At 38.5% G+C, this 19920-nt stretch overlaps 1 protein-coding gene across 3 annotated transcripts in view; it reads left to right on the top strand.

The window, feature by feature from the left end:
• ANXA5 (annexin A5) overlaps positions 1 to 19920 on the top strand; it is a 29857-nt gene that overhangs the window by 204 nt on the left and 9733 nt on the right. For all 3 annotated transcript variants that reach the window (XR_014311170.1, XM_082728743.1, XM_082728742.1), the window contains exons 2-8: positions 73 to 116; positions 10799 to 10883; positions 12406 to 12500; positions 13615 to 13728; positions 15611 to 15701; positions 18483 to 18562; positions 19002 to 19058. Coding sequence is in view for 2 of the 3 variants with exons in the window: in XM_082728743.1 (XP_082584869.1) it covers positions 108 to 116; positions 10799 to 10883; positions 12406 to 12500; positions 13615 to 13728; positions 15611 to 15701; positions 18483 to 18562; positions 19002 to 19058 (531 nt within the window). In the remaining variant the exon portion in view is untranslated. The remainder of the gene's footprint in view (positions 1 to 72; positions 117 to 10798; positions 10884 to 12405; positions 12501 to 13614; positions 13729 to 15610; positions 15702 to 18482; positions 18563 to 19001; positions 19059 to 19920) is intronic.

Below are 19920 nucleotides of genomic sequence, written 5' to 3' on the forward strand. Positions count from 1 at the left end.
TCCGGAGAGGGGAGCCGCGGGGAGGCTCGGTCTGCGGCTCGCTAAAGCGGCGGTGTCTCTCTTGTCTTGCAGTTTGGCATCACCTTCTCCTGACCTGAGCAGTCGCCATGGCACAGGTATGACCGCGCGCCCCCCGCGCCGCGCGCGCACTTGCCAACTTTGTAAGCTGCGTCAAGGGAGTTCTAGAATTTGTCCGAAAGCCAACAAAGTTTAGGAGTAAATGAAATCTGCCTTCGAGAAATCTGCTACACCTTTCCTGTTTCTCCTCCAGTCCCCCTCCCTCCCTTTCCTGTGTCGCTGGCTTCTTTCCGTCCAGTGCCCGCCGGAACCTGCTCCGAAGCAGCCGGTGGGGCGCAGCAGCCGGTGACGTGGCCGGATTTGTGTGCACTCCCTTTTTGTGAGTGAATGTGTAAAATCCAAAGAACCTAAAATTAGAACCAGAACAGGAAAAGCTCTTAGCGGTCAAGTGAGCCGCACGCGTTTTTTTCCGTGTCTTTCTTTTTCTTTCTTTCCACGCCTGCCGTCTTTATTTCCTTTCTTCTTTGCTCTCCTCTTCCTTTCCCCCCGCCTCCCTTCTCTTTTTTGCTCCTCTCTTCCCCTCCCCTCCTCTCCTTTCCCTATCTTTCCTTGTATTATTTCCATACTACGAGTGGGCATGGCTTTTTCCAGTAGAGCTCTTGAGATTTTTCCAGTTGCTCAACACAATTTTACTGAAAGGAACTGTTCCTGTAGGCACCGCGTCCTCCCCCCTGCCCCCCGCCCCACGCAAAAGATTAAACAGAATAGCTGCTTTTCTTAAGTAACTCGTGGAACGAGTTCTAAATTGAATTTGCCTTGGGATTGTTTCAGAACGTGATTACCTAATATTGGTTTTTTTGTTGTTGTTGTTGTTGTTGTTGTTCTTGACTTTTGTCAAAAATACAGGAAAGAAAAATCATTCATATAGTAGTCTTTAAAAACAAAGACCGTGTTGTACAGCATTTTGTGAATAAAATATCAGTCCTAACAACTCCAACGCAAAACTAATTTTACAGATCTTGGCAATCAATCTGGCTTGTCAGATAATTTTTTTAAAACCAGTAGTTTGGAGTTCCTGGGTGGCTCAGTTGGTTGGTTGTCTGCCTTCTGCTCTGGTCCTGGTCCCGGGATCTGGGATCCAATCCCACATCAGGCTCCCTGCTCAGCGGGGGTCTGCTTCTCCTTTTCTTTCTCTCTGCCTCTTCCCCTGCTTGTGTGCTCTCTCTCTCTCCATAAATAAATAAAAATTTAAAACGAGTATTTTAACTCTCAGATAGTGTCCTCTCTTTATACTCTTCATTTATTAAATCAGATTAAAACAAATAAACAAAAAAACCCCGCCAAACATGACTGACTTATCAAAATTGAGTAAGGTTTCAAGGTCCTTTCCAAGAGAACATGGGAATATTATGAAGACCTGGTAACTTTATTAAATTTATACAGTGTTTCCATTCTTACTTCCTCTTTTGAACTTAGGAAATATTACAATAAACCGGTTCTCATATTACTTCAAATGGAAACTTTGGTGTAGGTTCTTCCCCTCATAAAGGATACTTTTATGTGGAACTAACTTTCCTTCACTGAGTTGTTTTTCTTATCTTGATATGCTGGTGTGGTGATGTGAATGATGATTGAACAAGCATCAAAGAATAATTCCCTTTATCCTTGCTCATTTGGGTGTTTCTTGTATCTCTTTCCTAAGTTGACTCAGTGATGTCTGAAGTTTTTCAATCAATTCCTTTCAATTATATAGACTCCAGATAGCACAAATTAACATGTTTTCCAATTATGGACATTAATTATTTCAAATAATGAAAAGTATAAAGGCTATTATATACACAAAACCTTGGAGAATGGTGGTTTGCATTATAAAATTGGGGGCATAATCTCTATCACAGTAGAACTCCAGTATTGTTTCCTATCAAAACCACAGTTTTTAGTCATCATAGAAGTTGCAAGTAATGTTAAGAAAGATAGATACAGTGTTGAATTTTGCACTTTGTTATTAGTTCTCCTTGGAAACCATGGAAGTAAAACATTTTGTTAAAATGTTTAACATTAAGATAGAGTTTTGTTTTTATACTCACACATTTGATGGGATGCAGAATGCCCCCGTTAAGAACTTGTACTTTTACTGTCAAAAAATACCTTGGACCCCAGTGTAATGGTAGGAAAGTTGAAGTAGTTTCAGTGTTAGGTTTCAGATGGTTTCTATGGTAGTATGTTTTGTTGACCTGTGGTTATGGGAACCAGAGACCTCCACTCTGTGGCCCTCTGTAGAGTAGTGAAATCAGATGCCTCAGACTTAGAGGTGCACATTTCAGCCATTTAGACCGTATCATTAAATATTGTCTCTTACTTATTGAAGAATGACAATGTATACTCCCACAGCAGTAATTCTTCATGTTTATAAATTGTACTTTCCATACCAGTGTTTTGTCTTTTTACTTGATCTTGGGACCATCCTGCTAGTCAGAGTCTACAAAGATCCATCAATCAATTATATATGTAGCTCTTGGGCATGACCGTCTTGTTAAGAATTTAAAGAGAAAGCATTGACTTACTGATCTTTGATAGATAGAGTTTCTATTTTTATACAAAAATATTATTAGGGATATTTTAAACTCCTGTGTATATTTATAATAACATTTTTGCTTATTTGCTATATAAATTATACATTTTAAAATCTCATAATTCATATCAATATAAATTCTTAAAATTTTACTTTGATGATGTCAGTATAGGGAGACAAAGTCATAACATACTGTGAGCTACATAAAAAGTGATTTATATTATCATGGTGAGTAAATAATTCAGAGCTGTGATTATATAAATGTAACTTTTTAAAAAAATTAGTTTTTAGGGTCATTTTTCTCAGTCTGACTTAACCATATTTTGGGTTGGATTTCTTAAACTGAATTCTGACCTATTTCTCTCTTATTGCTTAACTTGCTCATGCAGGTTTTTAAAATCTCACTATTTAGCTAGAGCCAAATTATTTTGCAGATACTCTAATTTATTTTAGGTACATAAAAGTACATGCTGTACTTCTGTATTTGGTTTGGAAAAATCAGGAGTTGGCTGTATTTCAAAGATGAATGATCCATTTAATACATTTTAATTCAATTTGAGTCTGTATAATTTTCTTTAAGATAACAAAACTTTAAAAAGGTAATTCATGGGGTGCCTGGGTGGCTCAGTGGGTTAAAGCCTCTGCCTTCGGCTCAGGTCATGATCCCAGGGTCCTGGGATCAAGTCGGGCTCTCTGCTCAGCAGGGAGCCTGCTTCCTCCTCTCTTTCTGCCTACTTGTGATCTTTGTCTGTCAAATAAATGAGTAAAATCTTTAAAAAAAATAAAAAGGTAATTCATTTCAGTCTGTATAATTTTCTTTATGATAAAACTTTAAAAAGATAGATTTTGGGGTGGGGCACGTGGGTGGTGGCTCAGTTGGTTAAGTGTCTGCCTTGCCTTCGGCTCAGGTCATGATTACCTAATCCTGGGATGGAGCCCTGCCTCTTTGGGCTCCCTGCTCAGAGGAGAATCTATCTGCCCCTCCCTGTCCTCATGCTCTGTCTCTGTCTCTTAAATAAATAAATTATATATATATATATATATATAGAGAGAGAGAGAGAGAGAGAGAGATTTTAGATAGATTTTGGGCAATCTGATTTTAGCTTTATAATATTGTTTATAGAGTTAATGTATTTAAATCAGCAAGAATGTCATGAAGCAAAATCAGGCAACATAATTTTCACTAGAAACTTCATGAACATCAGATTTCTCTCCTCCATACATAAACTGTGCAAGGTTTGATTAGGAATTTCTTTGGTTGGTTTGAAATCATTGTACTGTGATAATTTATAAAGTGCCTGTGCAGAACAAGCAGGATCAGTGTAAATAAACAGATTTGAGATGAGGTTCATTCTAGAGGAGTTGACCAGATATTGATTGTATCTTTTCATGCCATTCACTTTAAGGTCAAATCTCTCCTTAGAGATCTCTCTTGATATCTTAGATCAGGATTACCTATACTGCTTTGGGTTAGTGTCTCTCAGTTCCTGATACCTCTGAGTCTTGTTTACATTTTGAATGCTGAGGAAGAACTAGATCCAAAACCGCTTGGCTGCTTGGCAAGCCACTGAACAATTCATTGGCTTTCAGCAAATCTTAATTCTCTTGTCTAGATCTGGTCCCTTTGGACATAGGTTGGGAGCTAGTGAGAGTTGGGCGATCTGTGGTTTTCTTCTTTCAGTGACTTAGAAATTTTAACATCATAGAAATATATTTTTACATTATAGATCAATTTCTGAAATAAATTTTATTTTTATATTATAGATCAATTTCTGAAATAAATTTTATTTGTATGACTTGTATAGTATTAACAAAACTTCACAGACGCATTAGTTGATCTTTACAAAAATTAGTGCTCGCAGGACCTTTTTTTTTTTTTTTTTTGAACCCATCTTTTCAGTTTAGTAGTTTATATAATATGTAAACCTGTACGCAGTTGATTTAGTGGAATGAATGTGTATTCCAGTTGGTATCATTTCTCTGGACACCTGTTCCTAACTGTTCTCTTTATTTCCCATTCATGGGTACAGTCATGAATATATGAAGCTTTTGAGTTCCCACTATGCATCAGGTATTGTTAGACCGGGAAAATAAAAAAGGAAATGGGACAACAGTTTATTGGTATAACAGATGCATTGCTGTGTCTCTTGTATGCATTATTTAGTGCTTACAATACAGTTTTAGAAATCAGTATTACTATTTCAGTTTCACAGAAGAGGAAATTGCGGTCAGTGACTTACGTGGCAGTGGTCAGATGGGACAAGGAGGAAAGGCATTATATGTAGAGGCAACACCAGCAAGAGTGAATGCTCAGAGGTATAAAGGTGTTTTGCCTGGCCAGGAGCTGCAGACAGTACGGTATGGATGGAGTGAAGCTGTGGTCAGGTGGGGAGATGGAGCCCTGCCTGGAAAAGGATGCCAGAAAGAGCTGAAGAATATGACCCATTTTGTAGGTAAGAGGAGCTGTCAAAGAGTTTTAAGTTGGGGTGTGCCATGGTTAGATTTGCATTTAACCAAGATCACCCTGGTGCCAGTGTGATGTTGCATTTCTGAGGGCTGAAGAGATCGCATGGTGGTGTGGGAGGTTTGTGGGGGTGGGGGGAAAGGCAGGAGAGAGAAGCTGGATATTGGAAGACCACTTAAGAATCTGCTGCTATGATCCCAGTGAAATCTTAAAGACAAACTAGGCAGTGACTGGGACTGCAGATAGGAGGGGACTGTTGGAACAGTAGGCAGGTTGGGTGCAGAAGTGGGGTGGTCGTTGGTGATGAAGGCTCTGTCTGGTCAGGGTCAAGATGAATGGCTTGCTTGACTGAGTGGTTGATTTGTGTTTTTCTCTGACAAAGGAATACAGGTTTGAGGTGCGGGGAAAAGATTGAGTTAGTAGTGGACTTGTTGAATTTGAGTTCCTTACAAAACATTTAGGAGGTGCTGTCTTAGTAAGCAGCAGGGTATATATGATCTTTAAAACCTCTTTCATCTCCGTAGGTCATTTATTTATGGTTATTTCTCTTCCCACAACTAAAATTGATTTGAGGCTAACGTTTCTACCTCTGTGTAGGACCAGCCGTGTTTATTAGATTTCTGTCTCTTGTTTAGATACAAAAGGAAATAAAGTTGTGAATCCCTGCACACTCTTCTCTAATATGAGAAATCTATAAGCTTGTTTCCTGAAGCATTGGTGAATGAATTGGTTAGTGATACAGCTTTTCAAGTACAATTCATAGAATGCCCAGTTGAACAGTTATGTAAAACAGAACCCCTTGCAACCCCCACCCCCCCACTCATACCCCAGCTCAAATGTGTACTCAAATGTGAAGGCTAATGCATTTGCCTACCTTAACTAACTCAAGGCATCACCATTATTCATGGACCGCCGGACTTAACGTTTGTTGGTATTTGCCAAAGAAAGGGATTCTTATGGTGGCAGGGTGTCATAGTCATGGGAGCATTAAAGAAACAACAAAAACCTAAATCATACTGACAAAATCTTTATTTTGTTATCAAAACTTCTTTTCTACCTTTGCACATTTAACTTAAATGTTTATAGTGATACTTTCCCCCTGATGCTTGGTTTTAAAAAAGGGACCAGATAATGGTTAAAAACCAATTTGACTTTAAGACTTTGAACTTAACTTTCACCTTTTTTGATAGATTTCGAGCAAGGGTAAGAATTAGGTCTTGAGATCTTATTTCTGACCCCCTGTCATTTGTGTTTGTACCCCTCAGTCCTCTTGGAGATTCTAGGGGTTTTTCCCCCGATATTTATTTTACTTTGCAACTTAGATCATAATCATATCATGCTGGTTTTGCCCTCTTTTCTTGCTCATTTTATTTTTCTTGGCACAGTGATATTTAATTTTTTTACTTTGCTCATCAGTGGGAGCAAAGATTTAATTTTTTAAATGAAATCAATGTATTGATTTCATTAAACTGGAAGACGGATTCAAAGAGGGTTTCTGTACCTTCAGGAAAGCTTCAGTTTAAAAGGTTCCAGACAGGTGAATGTTTTCTCATCTTTAAATTTGAAGTTCTTATTTCTGTTGTTGTTTTCCTGTTTCTTTAAGTTCTGTCTAGAAAAGCAACCCTTCACATGTTTTTGGGCTTAATTGTATTCATTTTATTTTGGCATACCTAGTCCTTGGTGGTAAAGAACTTTCTCATTTAGGATAAATGAACAAAAAAAGCCAACAAAATTATAGAGCTAGAAGAGTGGATAATTTTGAAGGTGAGAGTTAAAAGAGTGAATTATATGTTTTGGCCAAGTATGGCCTGAAAATATATAATAATGCCTTTGAAAAGGCCTTGGTGGCAGGGAATGAAGGTAACTGAAGATGACCTCAGCATGGGTGAAGGGATCTGTACCTACTCATAGTTGGAATTACCCTGGGCAGGGTATAAATGTTTAACTTGAGGCAAGTGGATCTATGGGAAAAAGGAGAAGCCCTCTAGTATGAGTCATGGAAAGTCACATTTGCCCAGTGCAGATAATTTTATGTGGGCCAGGATGGGGTTTGGACAGGATGTCCAAACAAGGTTTCTGCCCTTGTGACTCATGACTGTGATTCACTTCTAGTCCCTTACTACTACTATGTGGCTTTGGCTAGCTTGGACGGTGACTTGGATCATGTGGAATGTAGCACGTGTTTCACAGTTTCTAGAAAGCTCTCAAAAATACAATCAGCAGTTATTTCTTCTTCATAGTGAGTCACTGAGATTCTGAGGAGACGCCTCTTCCTTCCATCTTTCACCTCATTTCCTTCAGTCTCAGTGGTCAGATGTCTTTTTAAAGCAAATCTCTCTAGTCCCCCCTGTTCTTAACCTCTTGATATACTAGCAACTCCATAGCCTGTAAGCTGGAGAAAGTATGTTTTTTTAAAGTGAGTTTTTAAAAGGATGTTTAAAAAAAGCCCAAACAAACCATCACTTGTAAAATCGGAGTTCATGGAGATGCTCACAATTGACTTTTTTGGTGTTCCCCAGTCAGGCTTTTACCACCATCAAAGACCTCCTCGTTACCAAGTCCAGTGGACCCTTTCACTCTTACCTCCTGTTTGACTTCTCTGTGATACTGGCTTTTCTTCCTTTCTTCCTGGAACATTTTCCCCCTTTGGCTTCTCCATGCCATCACACTCTTTGGAGATTTTGTTTTTGGGAGGCTGTGCAGCATCATGATCAATAGTCTGCAGTCCCATGGCTTGTCTTCAGGTACTGGCTCCGCTGCTTGCTTCATGGTTGCTTGGATGATTCCCCAAATCTTTCTAAGCCAATGTTTCTTCATCTGTAGAACGAGATGATCTGTGGGAAGCTCTGAACACCATGCTTGGCTCATTGCCACACTGAGCAAATATTAGGGTCTCAAACCAGGGGCTTGACCCTGAGATGGAGACCTGAGCTGAGATCAAGAGTTTGGATGCTTAATCGACTGAGCCACCCAGATACCCCTTAGCTGCCATTCTGATTGTAGGGGACCTTCCCTTCTTTGTTGACTCTTCCTGACTAACATTGCCTTTTGTGATAGGCTCCTCATACAGCTCCAGTGACCACCTATGTGCTCTGGTAACTGACAAAGCCTGGTTCTTTTCTGTATGCCTACTGGGAGAAGTGTAAGACTAGTCATTCTGTTCCCCATCCAAAAAAGGAGTCATCCTAATTGGTTCCCTTCTGCCTTGGTTCTGTTACTCTCTGTCTCTTCCTTTCTATTTCCACTGAGGCTCCTGACATCGATCAGGTCCTGTCTTCTTCCCATGTTAGTGTTTTTACAACAGCCTTACTGTCTCCACTCTTGCCCAGTCCATTCCGTTGTCTCCACTGCTGCCCCAGTAATATTACTGTGCATAGTCGACATTGTTCTTCCCTACTGAAATGTCCTCCAGTGACTTCCCTTGCCTATGGGATGAAGTTGGCACTTCTTCTTCTTCTTTTAAGATTTTATTTGAGAGGGAGAATGAGAGAGAGAGAGAGAGAGAGCGCGAGAGCATGAGCATGAGAAGGGGGAGGGTCAGAGAGAGAAGCAGATTCCCTACTGAGCAGGGAGCCTGATGCGGGACTTGATGCGGGACTCGATCCTGGAACTCTAGCATCATGACCTGAGCCAAAGGCAGTTGCTTAACCATCTGAGCCACCCAGGCGTCCCGAAGTTCACACTTCTTAGCATGGCTGTCCAGCTACTCCTCCCCTCCCTCCATGACCACCATTTGCTTTTCTATGCATACTTAATGTTTGTTTCAGTCTGTTCGAACTCTTAATCCTTTGTTCAGAGCACTAGAATTTTTCATTTTTTCATGTTTTTAATGCATGCTGGATTATACCTTCCTGTACTTACCTACTTTTTTGAACCTGCCTTGGAAAATCACAGGCAACTTTCAAGACATTTTCTGGGAAATTTTTCTGGTATCTTTTCTTTCCATTCTTCCCAATTCAGACCCTTCTTTATGTGTGTATGTGCCCTGATGAAACCTGTGTGTGTGTATACTCTGCTGCACTTGATTATTTACGTGCCTATCATGTTCTCTTGACTTTTAGAGATCATCACTTTTTCTTAGTACAATACTCGGCATGTGGAAAGCATTCTAAAAAATGATTATTGAGTGAATGAATAAACCGACAAGGCACTGAGTTACCTGTTGTGTCAGTTCTAGGTTCTCACACTGAGAGGACCTGTGGTATTTATTCATTTTTCATGATGACATATTGGTGGTGTCTTCCTAATCAATTTGAAGTGGTCCTACGAAACAGGGAAACTGCAGTTTGACCTGAGAGATATGACATTCCCGATCCGTGCCAATTTTGGAGGACAGTTTTCTCAAATCTTATCAATTTCTCTCTCGATTTATTATTCCTCTTGATTATGTTGAACCATACGAAATTGCCAGACAGTTTTTCCTTGTAGGTCACTTTGCTTCCATGCATTTATAATAAAGCACACGTGATTATAAACCAGACAAGTGTTCTCAGCCCTTCTCCACCTTGTAGCTGTTTTTCCCTCAGTTGTATTTATTTAAAAAAAATTTTTTTTAAAAAGATGTATTTATTTATTGTAGAGAGAGAGAAAGTGTGTGTGTGAGTCCATGTGAACTGGGGGAGGAGCAGAATGAGCAGGAGAATCTCTTCACAGGCTTCTCACTGAGCACCAAGCCTGCCCTAGGGCTCCATCTTGTGACCCTGAGATCAGGATCTGAGCCAAAACCAAGAGTAGGATGCTCAACCTACTGAATCACCCAGGCTCCCCTCTGTAACAGGAGCTTTGAAGGACTTCAAAAGCATTTATTAGTGAAAGTTTATGCTGGGATCCTCCTTTTATCATAAGATAAAAATTTAGGACTCAGTAGTCATAAAGTCTTCTGATTCTCAAGAACTAATGATACTGCAGATTTTGAGGGGAAAGTCTTAAAATAGTTTGATGATTAGAAACACTACATGTATGATAAAATAAGCATAACAGGAAACCTTATGAAGAATGTCTTCCAATATATTTTTACAAAGTTCTTTTTTTTAAAAGATTTTATTTATTTGTCAGAGAGTGAGAATGAGAGGGCACAACCAGGGAGAAGGGCAGGCAGAGGGAGAAACAGGCTCCTTGCTCAGGGGACTGATACCGTTCTAGGACCCTGGGATCATGACCGGAGCTGAAGGCAGACGCTTAACTGAGCCACCCAAGTGTCCCTACTTTTATAAAGTTCTAAGTTCAGAGATTTGGCATGTGAATTACCAAATATCTTTTTAGGCTTTACCAGGTTATCTTAAAAATCCCTAAGCAAATATAAGGAAACAGGACTAGATGAAAAGTTACTTAGTAAAAATACTGCTTTGAGTTGAGTGCCTAGGGCAGTGCATCAGGTTTCAGTGAAGGTTCAGCATGCTCCTTGATCAAAGTGGCAAGAGACTTAAATGGAAGAAATCCTGCAAGGAAGTGACTTCTGTGAGTCTGGGGGTGTCACCGGGCTGTGGACACTGGGGGCAATGCCCAAGGGATGAAGGCCCTGGGAGCCAGACCTTCCCATTAATGGTATTGCAGGTGGACCAGAATAGCTCATGCACTGAATTGGTTCTGCTAATCGAAACTGTAAGCGGTCCTCTTTCCATTTCAAATGGGGTTATCAAATTGTAAATTTATTTAAAGACTGAACATGATATAGAACAATGGCTTGCTTTGTTATTATTTGCTTTGATACCATGAATAATACCATGTTGTGTTTCCTTTCTCAGGTTCTTAGAGGCACCGTGGCTGCCTTCCCCGGATTTGATGAGCGGGCTGATGCGGAAACTCTTCGGAAGGCCATGAAAGGCCTGGGTAAAGTCAACCCTCCTTTTGTTCTTAAAAAATAAAACAAAACAAAACAAATGTCAAAACAAATGTCACAACAAATGATGTTTGTTTTTCCAAACAAAATTCACTGATTTACAGTAAGGTTAATTTTAGAATATTTTATCTGAAATGTATAAAGAGAGAGAAGATATATGAAGGCAACAAAAGAGTATGACTTATCATCCCTAATATTCAATGTCTAGAATTGAACAGGAAGTTAGATTTGCCCTCTTTGTTTTTTAGCTTTCAGCTTTCCCTGGGACGTAGCTGACCATGTAGATAAGCAGACATTCCTGAGAGTGAGCAGCTCTGCAGGGCTTTGTCCCTTTTGCCCGATCAGGAGTCTAGTTCTGCAGTCTCTTCTCTTTCCCCAGTCTCCTTTTCTTTCTTTTTTTTTTAAAAATTTATTTATTTGACAGACAGAGATCACAAGTAGGCAGAGAGGCAGGCAGAGAGAGAGGAGGAAACAGGCTCCCTGCTGAGCAGAGAGCCCAATGCGGGGCTCGATCCTAGGACCCTGAGATCATGACCTGAGCCGAAGGCAGAGGCTTTAACCCACTAAGCCACCCAGGCGCCCCCCAGTCTCCTTTCTAGCCACAGATATATCTCTCATCTTGAGGATTTTTACAGAGAACTGGTCCTCTGTCCTTAAGCTGCTTCTATACTAGGGTCCATGAATGGTGATCCACCTTCTTCAAACTTGGCTCTGACCCCTTCTCTCTCCATTCTGCATATCTTGTGAGATTTCCTGTTGTAGCAGGATTAGTGTTAGCTTCTGGCTGTGCACTCCCTTCCTTAGTATCCAGCCCACATGGTCAAACTTCGCTCATGTTACCGCTCCGTGTATTCTCTGACCCGGACATGGTAGGTTATCTGCTATTCATGAAAACTCTGTATTTTCCTCTGCTGAGCTTTTCTCTCATTTTAAAAGCCTATCCTCTTTCCCTCTGTCGTTGCCTGATAAAACCGTTCCATCCTTCCTGTCTCTTTTGGGTGTCACCTTCTCCATGAAGCCTTAACCAAAACTCCTTCCACCTGTTAGCTAAGAGAACCTCCTCTGAAACCCTGTTCAGCACCTGGGCCTCTCCTGAGGCACCTGTAACATTCTGCCTTAGTTCAGAGTTGACTATGTGTTTTTGTATTTTTTATGCTAAATTGTACCTTGAAGTCAGGATCTCTTTCTTCTCTCTTAATCTCCCACTTAACACCTGCCTTGTGAATATCCATTGTTTGAGTAACTCTCTGTTGCGAGAAAAGCTAGGAGCACTAAGTTTTTAAAAAGTCAGGAATGTTTTTTTCTACCTATTTCACAGTACATCAGGAACAGGGGATACCTTATATTAAAAATATAACATGTTATATGTTGGACATTTTATAGTTCAATAAATTATTTAATAAGTCTATTTTATCAGTAAGGAATCAAAGTGACCGGGATGCTGGTCTCAAAGGCTATTGAGACAGTGGGCACGTGGGAGCCAAGATATAATTCTTCGACCATAAATTGCAGGCACTGATGAGGACAGCATCTTGACTCTGTTGACCTCCCGAAGTAATGCTCAGCGCCAGGAAATCGCCGTGGCTTTTAAAACTCTATTTGGCAGGGTAAGACTCCACTTCATCCTAAGTTAGAATGTGAGAGCCCTGATATGCTGTAAGATTAGTTGGAACTCTATGAGTATTCTTTTGTAAACATTATTTATTCTATTATTCTGATTTTACTGTTCCTTTTCTCTTTTTAAACTTCTTAATTATCAGCTGTTGGTTTCCAGTGCTCACCCAGCTTAGCCCCATAATTGTTTTTCCTTGCTTGATGCTACAGAAGGGCCAGAAAATCCCCTGGTGATAGCTGCCTGTCTTCTTGCCTGCTTCCTGCTCAGGACTGTGCTATTAGCTATTTTCTAGATGCAGACCTGTATGCTAGTCTGTTTTATTGTGACATAGCTACAGTCTTGGTTCCTTGTGGAATGGTATTTTAATAAATGAGTTTTTAGTTCATTGATTTAAATGCTCTTATTTGAGTAACAGCTCAAATAAAATTTGTTACTTAAATGAATTACTGTGTGTATGAAAAACTTAAACATAGTCTTGTTATTCTGAAATTTTGTGTTCATCATTTAATTAAGAAACAAATGCACAGCAAACTAACAAATAAAAAGAGTATTCTGAACATAATTTCTGGTTTCCTCTGTGTTGAAACTGAAATGGTTCGGGCAGACTGCGTTTCTTCTCATAATTTTCTACACAGTTTCTACATGGTAGCAGCTGTCTCTCAGTAGTCAGGAGCGTAATTATAAACATAATTCATTGTGTATTGGAATAGCAATAGATATTGAGAGAAAAAATTGTTTTGTAAAAATTCATTTATGATTTTATTTTGGGAAAATTGTTTTTTAAAGATACATGTTTCTCAGAACCAGTGTTTTTAAAACTATCTTTAACTGACTTTTGTTCATTTTTTAACTGTTGAAGTTCAGAAAAACGTTTCTTAAAAATGAATACCTTGACCCATAAGTGTCTTTGTTTTAGCTAAAGCTTTAGGTCAGCTGTCAAAAGTACATTATTCAAACCTGGGTTTTTGTTTAACCTACATGTCTTTTTTCTACTTGGAGATGGCAACATAAATAATTCATTTGTGCAAAGGGCTATGCTTTATATTTAAGAATACTCCCCTTGAAGTTACTGCTTGGTTAACAAATTTGTGTTTTCTGTAATTTAGGACCTTCTGGATGACCTGAAATCAGAACTGACTGGAAAATTTGAAAAATTAATCGTGGCTCTGATGAAACCTTCTCGGCTTTATGATGCCTATGAACTGAAGCATGCTCTGAAGGTAAAAGAATTAGTAAAAGGAGCATTCTTGTCATGAAAACTATTATTTTGTGTTGGTAATTACACTTAAAATTTTTTGAGTAATTTCTGTGAGGGTTTCTTGAGGACAAAATTGTGTAGGAGGCAATAAGAAAAAAAGGAGGGAGAAAATGACAAGTGCATGATATAATCTTTTTGTATAGTTAACTCAGTAATAGTGGCTGTTTAAAATTTTAATATTTTTTTGTAGCTCTTTATGTTTTATCTTCATGCCTGTTTTCTGATTTTTGAGATGTGTTTAAAAAATGTTACAGGTTAAGTATTTTATCTTTTAAAATAGAAAGTTGCCCGATTATGACACAGTAATATTGTTCATCATTTTAGGAAAAAAAAAAAAACTCTACAGAGAGAATTTTCAGATAGGAAAGATTTTTCTAATACCCTTTCTGTCTTTCCTGTACTTCTAAATACTAAAATAGTATATATAATACTAAAATAGTAGCTGATAGTCTTATTGTAATTTCATTGTAGCAAATAACTAAATATATATTCCCTTGACTGGTGTTTGGAATATTGTATAACTATGACTACATTGAAGCATTTGTTTAGACTTATGGGACAGGAAGTAGTAGAACGGGCAAAATGAGATTCAACAACAAGGAGATAATACAACAGGGATTCTTACTTATGGAGTGAAAAGAGAAGAGAGCTTATCAAGTTAGGAGTTTTTCTGTGCTTATTCTCTTCATTTTCCTATAGTGCTGCTTTTGGAATAAACAAAACCTCAGCTTGTTGAAAAGGGGCTTTTTGTGGAGTACTTCTGAAATGTCAGTAGTAATTTAAAATCTGCCAGAGCATAAACATAGGTTTTTCAGTGATTTTTGAAAAAGAAAGAGATATAAAGAGAGTAAGCCTTAAATATGCCATTTTTAAGAATTAAGTTTAGCTCTATCCTTGCTTGTAGCTTCTAATTTAGCAGTGTAGATAGACTTTTATCATCAGAAAAAAGAAAACCAACTAAAATTACAGTTAACCTTTGAGCGACATGGGTTTGAACTGTGCATATACTGATGTTTTACAGCGCAGTATGGTTACTGTATTTTCTCTTCCTTATTATTTTTTGAATAGCATTTCTTTTCTCTATCTTACTTTAAGGATACAGTATGTAATACATATAACTTATACAATATGTGTTAGTCAGCTGTTTATATTATCAGTAAGGCTTCTGATGAACAGTAGTAGGTTCTTAGTAGTTAAGTTTTTGGAGAATCCAGAATTATATACAGATTTTCGACTTGGAAGGTGGTCATTGCCCCTAACTTCCACATTGTTCAAAGGTCAGCTATACTTTCCAAAAATCCAGCAGGCATGTTTCAACTCCTCTGTATTGATCTAGTCCCTAATAACTAAGCAATGCTACATTTATTATTTACTTTGGCACAGAACTGGAAATTCCATGGAAGACTTAATTTGAGGGCCGGGGCTTTATTCTTTGAGATACAATTATTTAAGTATCAGTGCTTCTCTGTGTAAATTTCTATAGTTTTCATTTTTACTCTTTCAGTCTTTTTAATTTCATGTTTCATTAACATGTTTTACTTTTAAACTATTTAGAGTGAAACTGATAAAATTAAAAATTTATATGATCTATTATGTGTCATATATCATGTACATATAATAAATATTTTTCATTAGACAAAAAGGGATAAAATTGTCTTTGGAGAGCAAATTAATTGGAAATTTTTTATTTCTGTAACTAATACAACTTGTGTACAAAGAAGTGAATATTAACTTGGATAATTTATATGTTATATTTATGTAACTAGGCAATTTGGGTAATTCTAGGAAAATAACTCTTTAATCTTATTGACATATGTTCTCATTAAAAACAAATTTCCAAACAGGGAGCTGGGACAGATGAAAAAGTACTGACGGAAATTATTGCTTCAAGGACACCTGAAGAGCTGAGAGCCATAAAACAAGTTTATGAAGAAGGTAAATGTTTGGAATTACATTTCCCCTTCATCTCCACTGTCACTTCTTACTTTTGTAAAGTGAGTGCAGTTCATAGTTATGAGGCAGGCCGTTTGGGATTGCTAAATGAATAAAGGAGCAAATGAATGAATAAGCCGTTTGGGATTGCTAAATGAACGAAGGAGCAAATGAATGAATAAGCAACGTTTATGTGTAATGAGCTTGTTAATCCTTCAGTAACAAAAAGACTGCTTTTTGCTAGACGTGTATCTCTTGTGATCCTTAAGGGGAGCTTCTGATGAAGATGGGAGTTTACTTTAACGTAGAATTTGCAACTGGTGGAGAGACATACAGGTTATTTTTATTTTATATGAACTTCAAGATGTAGGTGGTTTTTCTTCCAGAAAAAAACAAAAAATCAATTTATGTTGGTAGAAGTTAAGAGTTATCTAAAAGGCCCTTTTGGAATTTGGGAAAGGACACTGTGTCCAAACCAGAGTTGAAAATGTTTGAGAAAACATGTGTTCGTTTTAGTTAATGGCAGTACTTGATTGAACACTCTGCAGTTTAATTTTTCTCTTTGGTGTGCCTTACTTTTTTGTGTGAAAAGAAATCTATTATTTCAGGGGCGCCTGCATGGCTCAGTGGGTTAAAGCCTCTGCCTTCAGCTCAGGTCATGATCCCAGGGTCCTGGGATCAAGCCCCCCATCAGGCTCTCTGCTCAGCGGGGAGCCTGCTTCCTCCCCTCCCTCTATGCCTGCTTCTCTGCCTACTTGTGATCTCCTCCTGTCAAATAAATAAATAAGTAAAATCTTAAAAAAAAAAAAAAAAGGAAATCTATTATTTTCAGTCTGAAGTATATTCTGTGAATGGAGCCAAGAAAATGAAATAAAAAGTCAAGATAGAGTGTTCTTTCCTCATCACATTTGCTGTACCAGACTCTTTCCCCTACCTGACTGAGGAGGAGCAGACCATTGAGATTGTCTGCTCAGTCCTCAGACCAACAGGCTGAGTGCCTTCAGCTAGGAAAATGGGTCCCTGTCTTGGTATTAGTGTATTCATCTTGGAAATGGCCTTGTAACTCAGCAAGTCAGAACAGTGTAAAATTTAAATAATTACCTTCTGAAGTGATGAATCTTTCTCTCCTGCGTCTCTTTTTATAGTTGGATAGGTCCCCACCAGCAAGGCAGAGGGGATACATGTAACTTAACTGCAGAGGATCACCTTTGAGTTTTAGTTGATGTAACGTTCCGAGACCTTTCTCCGGGGATGTTGACATGTGTGAAGGAGCCTTTGTTTGCTGGGTGACAGACGGGGTGCTATCCCGTGCTATGCACTAGCTGTGTGTCTGGTGGTGCACAGGCTGTCACGAATGACACAAAAGGTGCCCATACCATAGCTCCTGTCCTCAAGGAGTTTGCAGTGTCTCTGGGGTGATGGGATTTAGAAACTGACTGCAGCTGTTAAAGGATAGTAAAATCCAAACTAAAGTCAAATACCCAAAAATGTTTAATGTAAGAATTCATTTAGAGCAGAGAGGTCATCAAGGCTTTTGATGTTAGGACAGGCTCTGTGGTGCCATGAGACAAGGTTTCAAGACCAAAAAAAAAAAAAAAAAAGGCAGACATTTTTGGCATGTGTGTTCCTCTCTGCAATGGCATGGGGATTGGAGTGAGAACAGTGTATGGAAGGAGTGGGAAGAAGCTAGCTGTCACGGGAGCTGTGTGCATGTCTGGTGTGGAGATAAACGAGTCAATGCAGGCTGTGTTGTCTATGGTTTTACGTGACTGGGTGAGAGCTTTGCTCTTGATTCAGAGGTGGTGTAAGTTCCTGAATGGGTGGTGGAGTATTCAAGGGACAATGAAGGAGGATGGCGATTGAATCAGGTGGCTGATTAGTAAGCTATAGTGTGGGGAGGTAAGCTAGGCAGTTATGGCCCAGCCTAGGTGGGAGGTGTGACAGGGATAGATGAGAGGGAGCAGAACGATTTGAAGGGATTTGATCGTTCATCAGATACAGGTTTTGTAGTACACAAAGAGATAGACGATTCCTTCAACATTTGGGATTTGGGGAACTGGTTGAAATCAAGATGGAGCTCTTCTAGACCTTTTAAAACAGAAATGTCAGGCTTTTAAAGTTTGTCTGCTTTCAAATAATGATTAAATATTTAAATGTCTTAGAGCTGCCTTCAATAGCAGCTTTTTGAGACTTAGTGAAGAGGGCCTGTAGACCTTTGTAGATACCAGTTCTCCCCTTTGCTGTGGCCTCATGTGTAATAACTGGAAATAGAAGTGGGAAGGGGCATATTCTAAAACGCACCGCTCTCTCAGAGTTAACTTTATTTGCTGCAGAGGAAAAAAAATATTAGGGGAAAGAATAACTATGCCTAAAGACAGAAAAACTCAGAATTCTAGAGGACAGAAGACCTTCAGAAACTAATCATGATGTAAAACATTTGAAAGATAGCATTATAGAGTTAGATATGATCAATTATATGTTAGAGGCCTTCCTGTACCATCACACGTCTCCAGAGTAATAACTGCATTGGTTGGGAGCTTTTCTAAATGGCTCAATCTGGTTTAGGTTGGAATTGAATGCTTTTTGGAGACTTTAATTTGTTTTCTACCAGCCACTCATATAAGCATTTGCCTTTAGTCTTTAGAGCCCTCAGAGACAAAGTAGAGAACATTTATACTAATCAAGTATTCCTTCCTTTACATCTCTTCCATTTGATTAATAGGGTGGGATATCTTTTTTTAGTTGAAAGAAGCTATAAATAAGTATGAAATTATTCTGTTGCAGAATACGGCTCAAGTCTGGAAGACGACGTGGTGGGGGACACGTCAGGGTACTACCAGAGGATGTTGGTGGTTCTCCTTCAGGTATTGGGTATAGACTATTTAGAGTCTGATTAAAAAGTCTGAAGCTGGAGTGGTCTGAATCTAGTTAAGTAAGGTCATTTAAAATTCTTTAATCATTTCTCATACTTGCTTGATTGTGGTTGCCTGTTGCCTGTGTTGGTTTGTGTTTCAGAATATCTGACCTGAACTCTTAATAGCTAGCTAACTTTTGGGATTTTTTGGTTTGTTTTTTATTTTAGATATTGCTATTCTCTTTCATTCAAAGGATTTAAAATTAAGAGGGTCAGATTGGTTTTGAGCAGTGCTGTATGATGATGTGGAATATTGTAGAATTGCTGTCTTAAAAATCATCTTATTCCTAAGAGAAAGAGCTTGATGTGCACAACCGTCAGGTGGAACCAGTTTTCCTTTTGAATAAAAATGCTCATGTAATTCAATGATGTGACGTTATCTCTTACAGGCGAATAGAGACCCTGATGCTGGAATTGATGAAGCACAGGTTGAACAGGATGCTCAGGTGAGATGGAATATGAGGGACTTTACGATGACGTACGAATGAGAAAAAGAATCCATGCTAATGGGAAATCATAATCTGTATTGTGATAGCATCTACAAATAATCTTACTTATGGGCCCTTTACAAATCACAACACTCACGTAAATATATTTTTCTCATTTTGATCTGACCAGCTAAATATTTTGTCCCCAAGGGGAAATTAAATAAAATGGGTTATATCTAAATAGTGAATTTTACCTAGATATATATTTTTTGTGATTATGGAAGTTCACAAAATAGATATTATTACCGAAAAACAAAGGTATTATTGATTCCACTGCCAGTGAGGCAGTAGGTGTCTTGGCAGAAGAGGATAAAGAAGAAAGGATATAAGGTATTTTAGTGGTAAATGGTGTTTTAATAGGTGGTAGATTATAATAGTTATTGTAGTATTTGGGAATTCTTCCACCTTTTTTTTGATAGAATTCTATAGGATTGTTCTCTTGTTAGCTGCTTTTTAGTGACTTCCAAATGGAATTCTGTACCTAAGTGGCTTAGGTACAGTATAGTGTCACTATGGTTAATAAGTAATCAAATGTTAACTATAGAGAACAAACTGATGGTTACCAGAGGGAAGGGGGGTGGAGGTGCGGGGGCAGGTGGAGGGGTGGGTAAGATAGGTGAAGGGGTTCAAGAGTACACTTCTCATGATGAGCCCTGATTAATGTATAGAACTGTTGAATCACTATATTATACACCTGAAATTAATACAATACTGTTAACTATACTGGAATTAAAATATGTTTAAAACCCATAAAAACGTATATAGTCAAATGTGGAAAATAATTATTAGGAAATTTGAAACATGAGACTTGAAAACTGGA

Source organism: Mustela nivalis, assembly GCF_964662115.1.
Source record: "Mustela nivalis genome assembly, chromosome: 4".
Lineage (NCBI taxonomy): Eukaryota > Metazoa > Chordata > Mammalia > Carnivora > Mustelidae > Mustela > Mustela nivalis.